The 17,666-nt window shown below is 42.8% G+C and overlaps 1 protein-coding gene across 4 annotated transcripts in view; it reads right to left on the bottom strand.

Annotated features, from left to right (window-relative positions):
• Positions 1-277: 277 nt before the first annotated feature.
• Positions 278-17,666, bottom strand: part of cabin1 (calcineurin binding protein 1) — a 678,888-nt gene continuing 661,499 nt past the window's right edge. For all 4 annotated transcript variants that reach the window (XM_068055415.1, XM_068055418.1, XM_068055416.1 and 1 more), the window contains 2 exons: positions 9,675-9,892; positions 278-6,583 (listed from right to left, as the gene is read on the bottom strand). In XM_068055415.1, the coding sequence (XP_067911516.1) occupies positions 6,437-6,583; positions 9,675-9,892 (365 nt within the window). In that variant the 3' untranslated portion in view covers positions 278-6,436. The remainder of the gene's footprint in view (positions 6,584-9,674; positions 9,893-17,666) is intronic.

The following is a 17,666-nucleotide window of genomic DNA, read 5'->3' as shown; positions in this document are numbered from 1 at the left end:
TGTTTTGGATGTGGGGGACAGGGTGTTTAGCTAACAGGCTAGTATCAGTCGACCAGGGAATACGATTAGGCAGGCAGACTCCAGGGCAGAGAGTAAGAAACAGAACCAGAAGGATGCCTTGAGAAGTGGGCTTGAATCTAGGCCAGAGTGAACTGATGGAAGTTTCCTTCTCTCTCTGGCTTTAACGGACAAATAGAGACTGGGGCAGAAAGTTGCCAGCCTCATCTAAAGCTGGTGTGCGTCAGAGTGAATGTGAAGCAAAGAAAGATGCAAACTGTCAGATTGTCCAACAGCCAGTCCGGCTGAGGGGTTTTTGTTTATTGATAGCTGCCATCAGCTGGTAGCATTTCACATGCGAACACTGTAACAGATTTTCTTGGTTTTCAAAAACTGTTCTTTTTATATACAAGAGTTGAATCAGAATAGTTTTACAGTTAAAACATTGCATATAAAAAAAGCAGAGATCATTCCTGTGACAGAACATTCAATAGTAAAGGCCTAACACTTCAATTGTTTTTTTTGCAGCTAAGCGAAAACATGGTTTAAGAACACTTCCTGTAAAAATGTACAAGTGATCACTCGGGATGCAGAAGCCCTTAGAAAAAATACAATATAAAAAGACATTCCCTACTAACTGGAACCAGTAGCGTAGAATCACTAGCATGTATTTTACATTTTTCCCAAGATATTCAAGTACAAACACTTCTTTGGGGCCTTGAAGCAATCGTCCCTCAAAGAACTCGGATTATCTCAGAAATTGTCAAAAGGTAAATACTCTCACAATGGCCCTTCCTCCCCTCGTACACAGAAAGCATGTGCATATACTGTAACATGTGTGTCACTAAGGAACGAACACACTTGCATTCATATAGCACCTTCATGACCTCAGGATATCCCACATCACTTCAATAAATAAGGTACTTCTCAAGTGCAATCACTGTCCTAATGTAAGGAACTGCAACAGCCAATTTGTACACAGTAAACTCCCATAAATGGCAATGAGAATATGACCAGATAATCTGTTGGTTGAAGGATTATTAGCCAGGGCACTGGGACAACTCCCCTGCTCTTATTTGAATAGTGCTTGGGATCTCTCATGAGTTTACAGTTCTCCTCTTCAACCCATCGAGCTGACTGAATTCCTGCCCCGGGTGAGATTGAGAAAGGTGAGAGCTGGTAGCCTTGCCCTTTATATCCATAATCATTGGTTCCAGAGGCTAGTGCTCCAACCTGGATCTACATAGTGCCCAACCTCACAGTACAGGAAACCCAAGCAAGAGAGAGAAACTCTGGCAGCATTTACAAAACAAACTCCAGCTCAGACCACGCTACAAGTAACACCAACTGATCAGGAAAGTACAGGTGAAGTTGCCAGTTCCTCATCTGTCACCAGGCTTGAATCAGGCAAAACAGGAGCTTTCAAACACCTCCTTAAGAGGAAGGCATGTGATCATCTTCAGTCTGACGGGAATACATGAGCCAAGCAGCAGCTGATTCCCCACAAAGCAGGCGAGTTGATGCCAGTTTGTGATAGTAATTGTAAGAACATAAGAAAAAATTGGAGCAGGAGTAGGGTATTCAGCCCATCGAGTCTGTTCCACCATTCAGTAAGATCATGGCTGATTTTCTACAATCAAAGCTATTTTCCCCATTTCCCTTGATTCCCCTAGTGCCCAAAAATCAAGCAATTTCAGTCCTGCATATACTCAGCAACTGAGCATCCACAGCTCTCTGGAGTAGAGAATTCCAAAGATTCACAACCCTCTCAATGAAGGATGATGAGAGAAACTGGACATAAAGAGGTACCATCCTGTTGAGGCAAAGTTGCTCACCTCAACCTGAGATCCAGCTCCACCATACACAAATCCCATCATGTCTGAATCTGCTGACCTTTCAGAGCAGACAGTCCAGTCATCAAGAAATGGGTTTCCTGTTCAGCTGCTGTTAGGTGTGGAGTGGTCTGAACCCTCTTTCTTCATGAGATCCTACACCTGAACACCTACTGATTTTCTGTACCGAATAATTTGTGAAATACAAGCAATCCCTCACAGTGTGTGCACAGCTGAGCTTCCAGGACTGGGCCGGTGCTACTGAAGCTGTAAACCCGTAAAATGTGTTCAAGAGTTGCTTTGTCTGTTGACATTAAAGTCAATTGTTTACAATTATATTTCAACACTTTATAGAAAGATGTTTTCTTCATTTATTTGAAGTGAGTGAAGCCTCTGCCTCCAAAGCTCTGGGATTGTTGGTCACCAGGGCCTTTACCTCAAGCAAGTACCTTCTCAAACAACACGCTAATGCTCTGTTGCCATGCTATTAATCTTGGATGCCTGAAGTACCAATTAATTCAGGGTTTTCTTTTTCCACTTTTCCATTCTATCACCACTGAGATCTCGGTGATCCTTGAATTCTGACCTCTTGCACATCCCTGATTTTAATCGCTCCACCACTGGCAGCTACATCTTCAGCTGCCTGGCCCCTAAGATCTGGAATTTCCTCCCTAAACCTCTCCGCCTCTCTATCTCTCTTTCCTCCTTTAAGATGCTCCTTAAAATCTATCTCTTTGGCTAAGCTTTTGGTCAATGTCCTAATATTTCCTTATGTGGTTGTGTCAAACTTTGCTTGATAATGTCAAGCAATTTCACTACATTAAAAGGTACTAGATAAATGCAAGTTGTTGTTGTGTCATGGACAAACTCTACTCATGGGACTCTCTGCCCCCCACCCCCAACCAAAGATGTTCTGTAACTGCCCATAAGAAATGCAGGAGAAAGGCCCAGTGTGACTGCTTCACTGCACTGACTAAAGTGCTGTCCAACTGTTGCAAATGTTTTACAATATAAAGGACTTGAAAATGAAATGGTTAGTTTCAAAGTCAGTTTAATTACTATAAACTGTAAAATGATCGATTACGGGATGGCATGTTTGACAGAATTACTTCTGACTCTTTACAGAAAACTCAGATTCTGGTGGACAATGACTTCAGTTCAAACTCTCATTGCTCCATGTTTAACAGGATGTTGTTCCTCCTCAGAAATTGAAAATCTGTGGGTTTGAGTTGTGGAGCCACACGCTGTTGCTATGCTTGCTAACAACCCAAACACTTCCAGGAAAACATACTCAATGTTGTGTCATCGCACCCTGTACAATAGTCTTAAAACATAATTTAAATAGATCCAGGGATATATTAAAAATAACTTTACCAATTGGACAGAACCCAACTCCAGCCTCACTTGTTATGGAAATACAGCTGTAGAACAGACAATGGGCCAAATCTTCCTGGAAAAATAACTGTGTGTTAATAACGCACACTGTTATTAATGCACAAATTAGTCAGCAAGTTGAGGGGCTGAAGAGATATGGTGTGAGTTGTGAATCTCCAGAACTTGTTGGGTCGATTTATGCCACTCCGCCATTTGTCTTGCACAAACAGCATCTTGCCTTTAGCCTCCTTGTTATTTTTAAGAACTCGCTGTATTTGAATATTAATTGTCCAATAAACTCACCACAGAAAGTGAGCCCATGAGGACTCATAATTAATAGTGTAAGTACCTTTTAACAACGTGATAATTGTTAATGCAATGCCTAATCAACCTCTCCAGGCCAGGAAGGGAACAATTTAAACTGTTTCATCAATCCTATAGGTAGTAAATGCAAATGTTTTGGTAGTACAGAACTTGAGTACTGCTGAAAAAAAAAAGCTTTTAGTCTCGCACACATCAAGAATGCCAAATTTCAAAGAGGAGCAACAATTTACACTGCATGAGAAAAGGGCACTGATCGGTTGGCAACTCGACTCTGATCAAGGTGCTGCCATGGAGAATGCACCAGGAAACGATCATCCCTCACGCTTGGTTTAATTCAAAGAAGGCACAAAGCCTGGACATTTTCCTTTTGCTTGCAGTGGACAGGTCCCTGCATATGAATATTTGTAGCTTCTAGCAAGCATAAGTGAGGCATATTGCGAGCCTGACTGATAACCTTAAATTTGCTGTTGGTGTAATTCTTAGCACACTCGGGTTTGTTCAGCAAGTGCCGTCCAATTGCGGAATCACATCTAACATTAGACAATGTGTTCAGAGTTTTGCAAGTACAGGCTGGTTGAGTACGGTCAGTACTCTGCCTACTGCGAACAACAAAGGGACATGCTGTTTCATATGATCCACCAGTCGTTGGGACATAAGGCCTACGTATCTGGCCTCACAGCAGCACTGGAATTTATATACCACATTACACATTTATGGTAGGCGGAATCTCTTTTTGGCTTGACGGCAGCATGCTTTTAGTGGAAAATACCACTAATGTTCCTACTGGATTGTCGCAGTGCGAAATGGCTAGTTTCACACATTGCTCAAATTTTTGAGATATCTTACCCTTCCAGGGTAATCTGAGGTAGACTGGGCACTTTTCAGGTCTGAAAGCAGCGGCCTTAGGCCCATTGGTCAGTATGCACGATATGCGACGAGCAGGACGCTTTGATTCACTCTATATCGAGAGCATATCTTTTTCAGCAATTCAAGTTTTACATTTTTTTTTTAATTTTTCCATTCTGCTTCTTCTCTCTCTCCTAATGAAATCTTTCCCTCTCTATTTCTCCTTCTGTACCTGAATTGGTTTTAACTCTCCTTTCTCAGTTATTCCTGTTTCTTTTCCAATCCTTAAATCTCATTGGCTAGTGAGATAGACTGTTGTCCCATCTTTCACAGTCATCCCAGATGCCCCGCTGCCCTCACCACATTGTTATCAGCTCACACTTCCAGCAAGTTACTCCACTAATTATATTCCGGCTGAAGATTACAGGAAGAAGTCTACCAAACGGCACCACTCCAGTAAAATTTGGCTCTGAGTATTAGAGTTTAGACTGGAATGAAGGTAGGCAGCTCCCCGTTAGCAGACACAGTCACAGTCATTCCCACACACATCAAACTTTAGTAAGCAACATTTTCTTGTTTGACACATGACTGAGAATGCTACCAGTCCTGGATATCAAAATTGCACATTGGTCTAGACATTTGCTGTGCAACATTACATACGAAGGTTGAGTGATTGGCTACAGGTAGCGTAATTTTAAGGCTACTGTTCATCCAACTGCCGAGGCTCGTACTGGCTGATCATAAGTTCACAATGCTGGTTTTAGAAAATTACCAGATCACAAAGCTAATGTTTGGACTTTGCTCTTCAGTTCAAAAAAAAAAGTAGTTGAGCAGCTTCCTCAACAGAAAATGTAATCAGAATCCTGGGCGTGGGGTGTGTATTGATTTTCTGGTGAGAAATTTCAGTAGAGGAGGTTTCTATTCTTAACACGAAGCTGGACAACTACGCCAAAAATCTCAACCTTCTCCCTCTTCAACACATGCCAGTATCCTGTTGCTCAGTAATCTAGTTATTGATCTGGTTGGAGTCAGTGTCACCTGGAATTGGCCACAGGCTTGGCTTCCCTGAACTCCAAGATGTACAGCGTGCATCTCTCTGCAACTAAAACTTCACAACTAACATCAAGCAACAGAAACTATCCAATAAATTAATGACTGAAAAATAAGATATAGAAATTCAGTATGAAAGTGATGGGAACTGTTTAGTTCCAATTAGATTCATGTGATGCCTGACTTCAGGCACTCTGCATGAAGGAAGGATAAATGGATGTTTTTGTTAAAACAAGTCATCTAGACTGCACAGAGACTGAAAGTTAGCAGAACCCTTTAATCTACAGTAAAGTCCCAATCCGTTCTGTACTGTCCACACCATCAAAACTCGGGGCTCCATCCAAGGAGGGCTGAACAAAAATTAGGAAAAATATAAACAGAATCTAAGAGGGAATTAACCAGGAAAAGTTGGAAATAGCCAGCAGGTGTCTCAGCATTCATGGTGTTCAAACAAAGACTCTCCCCAAAATATCTCATCAGAAGCTAACTGATCTGCTGTGCATTTCCAGCATTTGCTGTTTCGAGTTCATGTTTCCAGCAATCCCAATGTTTTTCCTTAAACCTCCGCTAAAACATTTCTTTTGTTTGGTGCCTCCATGGTGGCTGTGATGGGCCTTTCTTGCCCAACTTTTCCCACCCAAAAATTGAACAATGAGAAAGCTGGAAACTCAGTGAGGGACACGTCCTTAATGAAATCTGCTTCTGCAAAATGAATCAACAGTTTTTGTGTTCTAACAAGGTCAGAGTCATCTCTCAAAGTCAGAAGAGAACCAAGCAAGGAGCCCGGTGTTGCAGCTGAGCTTGTATGCTTTTGCTGCCACGATGCAGCTAATATTTACAAAGGCCAATGCTGGTAAGAGAATGCTGTACCCAGTTCCAGTGTGCTCCATATAAAGTACCCCGCACTTCTATCGCTGCAGAGAAAATTGTATTCCCAATTTGTCTTTACAATGGTACTTGCAGGTCCTCAATAGTTGGCTGTCTCCTGCTGCAAGTTGGGAATCCACACATTGTCATATGTCCATGTAGTCATCTTCCTCATCATCGGTGTCACTCTCCAGTGATGATTCTTGGCTCGATGTCTCCAGGATTTCCAGTGCTGGCTGACATAGCGTCTCTTTCTTCACGTTGGCAGCAGACTGTGCGGACAGGATGGCAGTCTGAAAGAAAATGGGGAAAGTGACTTTTAGGCCAGAGCATTTCTACAGTAGAGACTCAGTGAACAGTAAAATACTGCAAAACCAAACCAATCTGAAAGACTATTATTGAATGCAGACAACACCTTTATATAGGGATCGATGACTGTAGTTTGAGAGAGAACATGAAGTCAATGGATAGGGTTCACACCCAGGCCTGACTATACTAACTAATGGTAGGGTAGATTTGTGTGCAAGCACAGAGCTATACATGAGCACCTGTTAGCTGTCACTCATACCATAACTCCACTGTATTCTAGACATTGCCTTTGGTGTAAATACCAACTTTCACACAAGCACAGATAAAAGCTCCCTCTACACTGACCCAATAGTATACCCTTTGTGTGAAATTGCCAATTTAGTCCCAATTAGTAGCAAATTAGTGCAAGTGTCTATGACTACTAGGAACTAAACTCCACAAGGTCATACTACATTGGACCTTTAAAGCCAGTTATACTCTTAATTATGTCAATTTGATTAGTGTTTTCTGGGTGAATATCAATCCAGTCCCAGCATCAAAGTGGCTTACTGAATTTTAAAATGTTCCTGCAAACTTCAAACTGTTTGCCTAAACTTTACCTTGGATTTATAGGCAAAATCAAATCTGTAGAACTTTTAAAATTTATTTTATTCATATTTCTCAATCGATAGATTAACAGTTTATTGCATTTAGATACATTAAACTGTATCCTCTTGTGGGGAGGAGCATAACTAAAAATCATCAATATAAGATAGTCATCAAGAAATCCAATAGGGAATTCAGAAGAAACTTCTATACCCAAAGAATGGTGAGAATGTGGAACTTGCTACCACAGGGAGTGGTTGAAGTGAATAGTATGGATGCATTTAAGGGGAAGCTAGATAAGTATTTGAGGGAGAAGGGAATAGAGGGTTACAATGATAGATTTGGATGAGGAGGCTCGAGTGGAGCAAAATGCCAGCATGGACTGGTTGGGCTGAATGGCCTGTTTCTGTTCTGTATCTCCTATGTATATATCAAGATGGCATACTTGTTAATCCTACCAATTAGAAAATGGGAAAAACAAATTAAGCACATAACAGACTGACGACCCCTTAATCTGAATTTGTGGAAACAATATCAAACTCTTTAAAGTACCTCAATAGCAGAAAATGGCAATATTAGGCTATTCTGAATATTCACTTTAGTAAAATTAACAGGGTGGTTTTTGAGAGATATGCAACCAGCAGGCTTGAGACTTTCAGCCCTTCAGTCTGGACAGGATTTGAACAAAGGTCCCCAAGGTAAAGAGCGAGTGTCTAACCCACTGCACTACTCATTCTTCCCTGTCTTTTTAAATGTCTTTAGCATCTGCCAAGAGCCCATTTCACTCTGATAAAGGACAGCAGGCTTCTGCTGCTGGTCCTCTACACAAAATGGCGCACTGACACGGAACACAAAAGTCCGAGTGTATCAGGCCTGTGTCCTCAGTACCTTGCTCTATGGCAGCGAGGCCTGGACAACGTATGTCAGTCAAGAGCGACGTCTCAATTCATTCCATCTTCGCTGCCTCCGGAGAATACTTGGCATCAGGTGGCAGGACCGTATCTCCAACACAGAAGTCCTCGAGGCGGCCAACATCCCCAGCTTGTACACACTACTGAGTCAGCGGCGCTTGAGATGGCTTGGCCATGTCAGCCGCATGGAAGATGGCAGGATCCCCAAGGACACATTGTACAGCGAGCTCGCCACTGGTATCAGACCCACCGGCCGTCCATGTCTCCGCTATAAAGACGTCTGCAAACACGACATAAAATCCTGTGACATTGATCACAAGTCGTGGGAGTCAGTTGCCAGCGTTCGCCAGAGCTGGCGGGCAGCCATAAAGACGGGGCTAAAATGTGGCGAGTCGAAGAGACTTAGTAGTTGGCAGGAAAAAAGACAGAGGCGCAAGGGGAGAGCCAACTGTGCAACAGCCCCGACAAACAAATTTCTCTGCAGCACCTGTGGAAAAGCCTGTCACTCTAGAATTGGCCTTTATAGCCACTCCAGGCGCTGCTTCACAAACCACTGACCACCTCCAGGCACGTATCCATTGTCTCTCGAGATAAGGAGGCCCAAAAGAAAAAGAAAAGAAGAATCTGCCAAGAGCCCATTTCACTCTGATAAAGGACAGCAGGCTTCTGCTGCTGATCCTCTACACAAAAGGGTCCTCAGAAGCGAACAATCAGATCCTGAGTGCCTCTTTCCCTTCTGGTGGGTCCAGAACCTTTCCCACGCAGCTTGTAACTAATGTTACTTGTTTAGTTTTCAAACCCACTGGTGAAAGTAGTTATTGTTGACGACTGTTACATGGGTATCTCATAGAATTGTTACAGCACATAAGGAGGCATTCGGCCCGTCATATCCGTCATAGTTCTCTGCAAGAGAAATTTAGCTAGTCCCACTTTCCCATCGCCCGACAAATTGTTTCCCTTCAGGTGTTTATCCAACTCCCTTTTGAAGGACACGATTAAATCTGCCTCCACCACACTCTCAGGCAGTGCATTCCAGATCCTAACCACTCGCTGCATAAAAACTTATTTTCCTCATGCTGCCTTTGGTTCTTTTGCCATTCACTTTAAATGTGTCCTCTGGTTCTTGACCCTTCTGTTAAGGGGAACAGTTTCTCTCTACCTACTCTGTCTAGACCCCTTATGATTCTGAACACCTCTCTCAAATCCCGTAGAATTTTACATACAGAAGGAGGCCATTTGGCCCTAAAATCCTTTGCATAATTCTTTCCCCCCGAACCGCTGCCTTTGTTCTTATATTAATACCCTCTAGTTACGAATCACTAAGCAGCGGAAGTGGTTTTCACCTGATTTACTTTATCAAAATCTCTCATAATTTTGAACACTTCCATTAGATTTTCTTTTACCCTTTCCAGACAGTGGGCACCATATTTTAAACTCTGCTCACATAGTCAAACGTTGCTGGCATGCTTGAAGAATTTTGAGGTGACTGCATTATCCTGAACACACACTGGCATAGCTCACAAAGTGGGAGCTAATTCACTGGATAAATAAACACAAGGAAAGAGGAATAATTTCTTACCTTCAATTTTTGCTTGGTTTCCTCGGACACACCACCTTTCGGTGACAGTAGGGTTGGGGTCGGCGGTGTGACTGTTATCTCTGGTGGAAACTTTGCCACTGACGACGGGATGAAGAGCTTTGGCATGTTTGGAGGGACACGTGACTTTATCCGGCTGCCGTCCCCCTTGCAGGACTGGGACGTCGAGGTGGTAGAGGGTTCATTTATGGAACTAGAAGCTACAGAGAAGTAACAGAGCAATCAACTCAGTCACATGAATTACATCAGACACACGACACAGCAGTTTTAAAATGGATCATACTCAAATCCTACCCCCAAACTGATGAGCTTTGTATTCTATTAATCAACATAAATTACGCAGCATTTTAAAATTCACTTCAAATTCCACAAAGGATCAATTCCTCCTAAAATCCTTTAACGTTTAGAAGCATCCTTTCCATCCTTAAGAATCTATTATAGATTTGCACCTTCCGCTCCCCTATCTGTTAAAATCTTTCACATCACATGCTGTGTTTTATATCCCAGCAGTCTGTGTAGTTTGATTGTGACCAATTTTACTTTCACAGAAAAGTTCAATCCCTACTCTGTACTGGCATAAGAACCCAGTGTATGTTACAGGAAATAGCTGTCCCATACACCTGACAAGGCACACCCAGCCCTGCGTATATTATGGACAATAGCATCTCTGTGTACTTTAAAGGGCATTGTCACCCCTGTGTACATCATAGGGAATACCAACTCATGTACATTATAGAGATTACCAGCTCCTTTGTACATTAGGGAACATCCAAGTGCATAGTGCAGGGAACAGCAGTCTGTGTGTATAAGGAACAGCAGTCCGTGTGTATATATTATAGGGAACAGCAGTCTGTGTGTACATTGTGGGAACATCAATCCAAGTGCATATTGCAGGGAATAGCAGTCTGTGTGTAAATTATAAGGAACAGCAGTCCATGTATATATTATAGGGAACAGCAGTCCGTGTGTACATTGTGGGAACAGCAGTCCGTGTCTATATTATAGGGAACAGCAGTCTGTGTGTACATTGTGGGAACATCAATCCAAGTGCATATTGCAGGGAATAGCAGTCTGTGTGTAAATTATAAGGAACAGCAGTCCATGTGTATATACTATAGGGAACAGCAGTCCGTGTCTATATTATAGGGAACAGCAGTCCGTGTCTATATTATAGGGAACAGCAGTCCGTGTCTATATTATAGGGAACAGCGGTCCGTGTCTATATTATAGGGAACAGCGGTCCGTGTCTATATTATAGGGAACAGCAGTCCGTGTCTATATTATAGGGAACAGCAGTCCATGTCTATATTATAGGGAACAGCAGTCCGTGTCTATATTATAGGGAACAGCAGTCCGTGTGTGTATATTATAGGGAACAGCAGTCCGTGTATATTATAGGGAACAGCAGTCCGTGTATATTAAAGGGAACAGCAGTCAGTGTGTGGATATTATAGGGAACAGCAGTCCGTGTGTATATTATAAGGTACAGCAGTCTGTGTATATTATAGGGAACAGCAGTCCGTGCATATTATAGGGAACAGCAGTCCGTGTGTATATTATAGGGAACAGCAGTCTGTGTGTACATTGTGGGAACATCAATCCAAGTGCATATTGCAGGGAATAGCAGTCTGTGTGTAAATTATAAGGAACAGCAGTCCGTGTATATATTATAGGGAACAGCAGTCTGTGTGTACATTGTGGGAACAGCAGTCCGTGTGTATATTATAGGGAACAGCAGTCAGTGTGTACATTGTGGGAACAGCAGTCCATGTGTATATTACAGGGAACAGCAGTCCGTGTGTATATTATAGGGAACAGCAGTCCGTGTGTATATTATAGGGAACAGCAGTCCGTGTGTATATTATAGGGAACAGCAGTCCGTGTGTATATTATAGGGAACAGCAGTCCGTGCATATTATAGGGAACAGCAGTCCGTGTGTATATTATAAGGTACAGCAGTCCGTGTATATTATAGGGAACAGCAGTCCGTGTGTATATTATAGGGAACAGCAGTCCGTGTATATTATAGGGAACAGCAGTCCGTGTGTGTATATTATAGGGAACAGCAGTCTGTGTGTGTATATTATACGGAACAGCAGTCCGTGTGTATATTATAGGGAACAGCAGTCCGTGTGTATATATTATAGGGAACAGCAGTCCGTGTGTGTATATTATAGGGAACAGCAGTCCGTGTATATTATAGGGAACAGCAGTCCGTGTATATTAAAGGGAACAGCAGTCAGTGTGTGGATATTATAGGGAACAGCAGTCCGTGTGTATATTATAAGGTACAGCAGTCTGTGTATATTATAGGGAACAGCAGTCCGTGCATATTATAGGGAACAGCAGTCCGTGTGTATATTATAGGGAACAGCAGTCTGTGTGTACATTGTGGGAACATCAATCCAAGTGCATATTGCAGGGAATAGCAGTCTGTGTGTAAATTATAAGGAACAGCAGTCCGTGTATATATTATAGGGAACAGCAGTCTGTGTGTACATTGTGGGAACAGCAGTCCGTGTGTATATTATAGGGAACAGCAGTCAGTGTGTACATTGTGGGAACAGCAGTCCATGTGTATATTACAGGGAACAGCAGTCCGTGTGTATATTATAGGGAACAGCAGTCCGTGTGTATATTATAGGGAACAGCAGTCCGTGTGTATATTATAGGGAACAGCAGTCCGTGTGTATATTATAGGGAACAGCAGTCCGTGCATATTATAGGGAACAGCAGTCCGTGTGTATATTATAAGGTACAGCAGTCCGTGTATATTATAGGGAACAGCAGTCCGTGTGTATATTATAGGGAACAGCAGTCCGTGTATATTATAGGGAACAGCAGTCCGTGTGTGTATATTATAGGGAACAGCAGTCTGTGTGTGTATATTATAGGGAACAGCAGTCCGTGTGTATATTATAGGGAACAGCAGTCCGTGTGTATATATTATAGGGAACAGCAGTCTGTGTATATTATAGGGAACAGCAGTCTGTGTGTATGTTATAGGGAACAGCAGTCCGTGCGTATATATTATAAGGTACAAGCAGTCCGTGTATATTATCGGGAACAGCAATCCGTGTCTATATTATAGGGAACAGCAGTCCGTGTGTATATATTATAGGGAACAGCAGTCCGTGTGTATATATTATAGGGAACAGCAGTCCGTGTGTGTATATTATAGGGAACAGCAGTCCGTGTGTGTATATTATAGGGAACAGCAGTCTGTGTGTGTATATTATAGGGAACAGCAGTCTGTGTGTGTATATTATAAGGTACAGCAGTCCGTGTATATTATAGGGAACAGCAGTCCGTGTGTGTATATTATAGGGAACAGCAGTCCGTGTGTATATTATAAGGTACAGCAGTCCGTGTATATTATAGGGAACAGCAGTCCGTGTATATATATTATAGGGAACAGCAATCCGTGTCTATATTAAAGGGAACAGCAGTCCGTGTGTATATTATAGGGAACAGCAGTCCGTGTATATATTATAGGGAACAGCAGTCCGTGTGTATATATTATAGGGAACAGCAGTCCGTGTGTGTATATTATAGGGAACAGCAGTCCGTGTGTATATTATAAGGTACAGCAGTCCGTGTATATTATAGGGAACAGCAGTCCGTGTATATTAAAGGGAACAGCAGTCCGTGTGTATATATTATAGGGAACAGCAGTCCGTGTGTATATATTATAGGGAACAGCAGTCCGTGTGTGTATATTATAGGGAACAGCAGTCTGTGTGTATATTATAGGGAACAGCAGTCCGTGTGTATATATTATAGGGAACAGCAGTCCGTGTGTATATATTATAGGGAACAGCAGTCCGTGTGTATATTATAGGGAACAGCAGTCTGTGTGTGTATATTATAGGGAACAGCAGTCCGTGTGTATATATTATAGGGAACAGCAGTCCGTGTGTATATATTATAGGGAACAGCAGTCCGTGTGTATATATTATAGTGAACAGCAGTCCGTGTGTATATTATAGGGAACAGCAGTCTGTGTGTGTATACTATAGGGAACAGCAGTCCGTGTGTATATATTATATGGAACAGCAGTCCGTGTGTATATATTATAGGGAACAGCAGTCCGTGTGTATATTATGGGGAACAGCAATCCGTGTGTATATATTATAGGGAACAGCAGTCCGTGTGTATATATTATAGGGAACAGCAGTCCGTGTGTATATTATAGGGAACAGCAGTCCTGTATATACAGTCCCCACTGCTTATAGCAGGTCAATAGTGTTCATGCTACATGTTCTACAGGCTAAGATCCTTTCTCACTACTGCCTTTATCTTATCCTTTATTATCAGGGCTACCCTTGCCTCCATTTCCATTTTTCCTATCTTTTCTAAAAGTACCCTGGAATATTTAGTTCCCAATCTTGGTTACCCTGCAACCATGTCTCAGTAATGGCTACTAGATCAAACCCATCTATCCCTATTAACTCATCCATTTTATTACAAATGCTTTATGCATTCAGATATAACGTCATTATGTTTTACTATTTTTCCCTGATGTGACCTTAGTTGTGGTAATGTCCTTTTACCCTTCCTGACACATACTGCTTGATTTTACCTAAATCACTAGTCTGCTCCTACCCCTGAAATCATCAAGAGTGCCAAGCCTGCTATACTTCCAGCACTATACGAACTGCTTTGCCTGTGCTGGCACGAAGTAGCAGTACCACAGGACATGCGCGATGCCAATATCATCACCCTCTATAAGAACAAGGGTGACCGCGTTGACTGCAACAATTACCGTGGAATCTCCCTGCTCAGCATAGTGGGGAAAGTCTTCGCTTGGGTCGCTTTAAACAGGCTCCAGAAGCTGGCTGAGCATGTCTACCCTGAGGCACAGTATGGCTTTTGAGCAGAGAGATCCACCATTGACATGCTGTTCTCCCTTCGACAGCTACAGGAGAAATGCAGTGAACAACAGATGCCCCTCTACATTGCTTTCATTGATCTCACCAAAGCCTTTGACCTCGTCAGCAGACATGGTCTCTTCAGACTACTAGAAAAGATTGGATGCCCACCAAAGCTACTAAGTATCATCACCTCATTCCATGACAATATGAAAGGGACAATTCAGCATAGCGGCGCCTCATCAGAGCCCTTTCCTATCCTGAGTGGCGTAAAACAGGGCTGTGTTCTCGCACCTATACTGTTTGGGATCTTCTTCTCCCTGCTGCTCTCACATGCGTTCAAGTCTTCAGAAGAAGGAATTTTCCTCCACACAAGATCAGGTGGCAGGTTGTTCAACCTTGCCCATCTAAGAGCGAAGACCAAAGTACGGAAAGACCTCATCAGGGAACTCCTCTTTGCTGATGATGCTGCATTAACATCTCACACTGAAGAGTGTCTGCAGAGACTCATCGACAGGTTTGCGGCTGCCTGCACCGAATTTGGCCTAATCATCAGCCTCAAGAAAATGAACATCATGGGACAGGACGTCACAAATGCCCCATCCATCAATATCGGCGACTACACTCTGGAAGTGGTTCAAGAGTTCACCTACCCAGGCTCAACTATCACCAGTAACCTGTCTCTCGATGCAGATTTAAACAAGCGCATGGGAAAGGCTTCCACTGCTATGTCCAGACTGGCCAAGAGAGTGTGGGAAAATGGCGCACTGACACAGAACACAAAAGTCCAAGTGTATCAAGCCTGTGTCCTCAGTACCTTGCTCTACGGCAGCGAGGCCTGGACAACGTATGTCAGCCAAGAGCAACGTCTCAATTCATTCCATCTTCGCTGCCTCCGGAGAATACTTGGCATCAGGTGGCAGGACCATATCTCCAACACAGAAGTCCTCGAGGCGGCCAACATCCCCAGCTTATACACCCTACTGAGTCAGCGGCGCTTGAGATGGCTTGGCCATGTGAGCCGCATGGAAGATGGCAGGATCCCCAAGGACACATTGTACAGCGAGCTCGCCACTGGTATCAGACCCACCGGCTGTCCTTGTCTCCGCTTTAAAGACATCTGCAAATGCGACATGAAGTCCTGTGACATTGATCACAAGTCGTGGGAGTCAGTTGCCAGCGATCGCCAGAGCTAGCGGGCAACCATAAAGGCGGGGCTAACGTGTGGCGAGTCGAAGAGACTTAGCAGTTGGCAGGAAAAAGGTCAGAAGCGCAAGGAGAGAGTCAACTGCGTAACAGCCCTGTCAACCAATTTTATCTGCAGCACCTGTGGAAGAGTCTGCCACTCTAGAATTGGCCTTTATAGCCATTCCAGGCGCTGCTTCACAAACCACTGACCACCTCCAGGCGCTTACCCATTTTCTCTTGAGACTACAGCCTTGACTTTTCTCTTTAGAATTATAAATTTACCCTTAGCTGAACCTTCCCCCACCCACCCTCCCCCTTATTAATTTAAAGCCCTGTCTACTGCCCTAGTTATTAAATTCGCCAGGACGACGGTCCCAGTCTGGTTTAACTGGAGTCTGTCCCAATGGATTAGCTCCTGCTTTCCCTAATTCTGGTGCCAGAGCCCCATGAATTGAAACCTCTGCTTTTTACACGACTTTTTCAGTATTTAACCCTCTTAATCTCTTTGCCCCTATGTGAATGTGTGTGGGGCTCAGGTAGTAATCTAGAGATTATTATCTTTGAGATTATTTATTTATTATTATTATTATAGGTATATCCAAAATAATTTTCCACAAGTGACAGGGAAACTACTGGGCAAGCTGGTGTTGTTCTTCTTAGAGCAGAGAAAGAGGAGATTCAATAGAGGTATTCAAAATCATAAATGGTTTTGTTAAAGTAAATAAGGAGAAAAGGTTTCCAGTGGCAGGAGGGTTGGGGCGCAGATGACACAGATTGAAGGTGATTGGCAAAAGAACCAGAGGCAGCATGAGAATTTTTTTTTTTGTAACACGAATCATTGCGATTTGGAATGCACTGCCTGAAAAGGTGGTGGAATCAGATTCAATAATAACTTTCAAGAGAATTGGATAAATTCTTGGAGGGAAAAAAAGTTACAGGGCTATGGGGGAAAGAGGTATTAATTGGATAGCTCTTTCAAAGAGCTGGTGCAGGCACGATGGGATGAATGGCCTCCTTCTGTGCTGTATCATTTTATGAAATATCACTACTTAATTTCAAGGTTCGAGGAGAGGTGCATATGCTTGCTTCATTCCATTGGGGATTGCTTGCCTTATTCTTGGGAAACTAGTTTAGTCAGACTAAAATATAATGCCAGCTCCTGTGTTTTGTGGGTGCTGGTCCTTTGCAATTCTATAAACTGGTCCCAGCCAGTCAATTCACAATCAGAAAGTGTTTATATCAATTGCATCAGCATGTGATACAATGCTCAGAAGTGGTTCAGTGTTAAAATTGACTGGTACGAATGCCCCAACACTACAGGAAGTTATTCTATTAAATAGTTTTTGCTAATGTTTTCAAAATTCATCTGTTTTCCTTCTTGAAAGAATTTAATTGAACAAAAGTAAGTTCCAACTGCATCGTTTTGATGAACTCTGAAGTCTGCTCGGACAATACAGCTCACTGAGCATGTGTCACATTTTTCACAAGAAGCTCTTCACCCGAGGATATGGCACAAGACAACATTCTTATCGTCAGACTGTTCAGCAACCTGACTCTTGGGAATCTGTTCTAATGGCTGGAGAAAGGCTGGCATGAGCTCTGGGAAACTGAAGGTTAGAAATCTGAACTGTCTTGTATCCTAGCGTCAGTCCAATTGTCTTCATTTTCTAACTCTATTTGCCTCGGTAAATTAATGTGATTAGTTGTTTTAGCCTGTCGTGTACCTGATATGTGTGGAACATTTATGCTCATTTATTCTCATAGACTGAGAATTCTTGTAAATTCTAACTTGCTAATTTCCAACTTGACTTATTCTGTAGGAGTTAAAATGAAAAGCTGCATATCATAAAGGGCCGTGGTCTGCTTATGGAAACCACTGGAGGCTACCGAATGAAAAGATGGTCCACAAGTTCCA

Source organism: Heterodontus francisci, chromosome 23, assembly GCF_036365525.1.
Source record: "Heterodontus francisci isolate sHetFra1 chromosome 23, sHetFra1.hap1, whole genome shotgun sequence".
NCBI lineage: Eukaryota > Metazoa > Chordata > Chondrichthyes > Heterodontiformes > Heterodontidae > Heterodontus > Heterodontus francisci.
The sequence above is the reverse complement of the archived record's forward strand: the minus strand, read 5'-3'. Positions and strand labels throughout refer to the sequence as shown.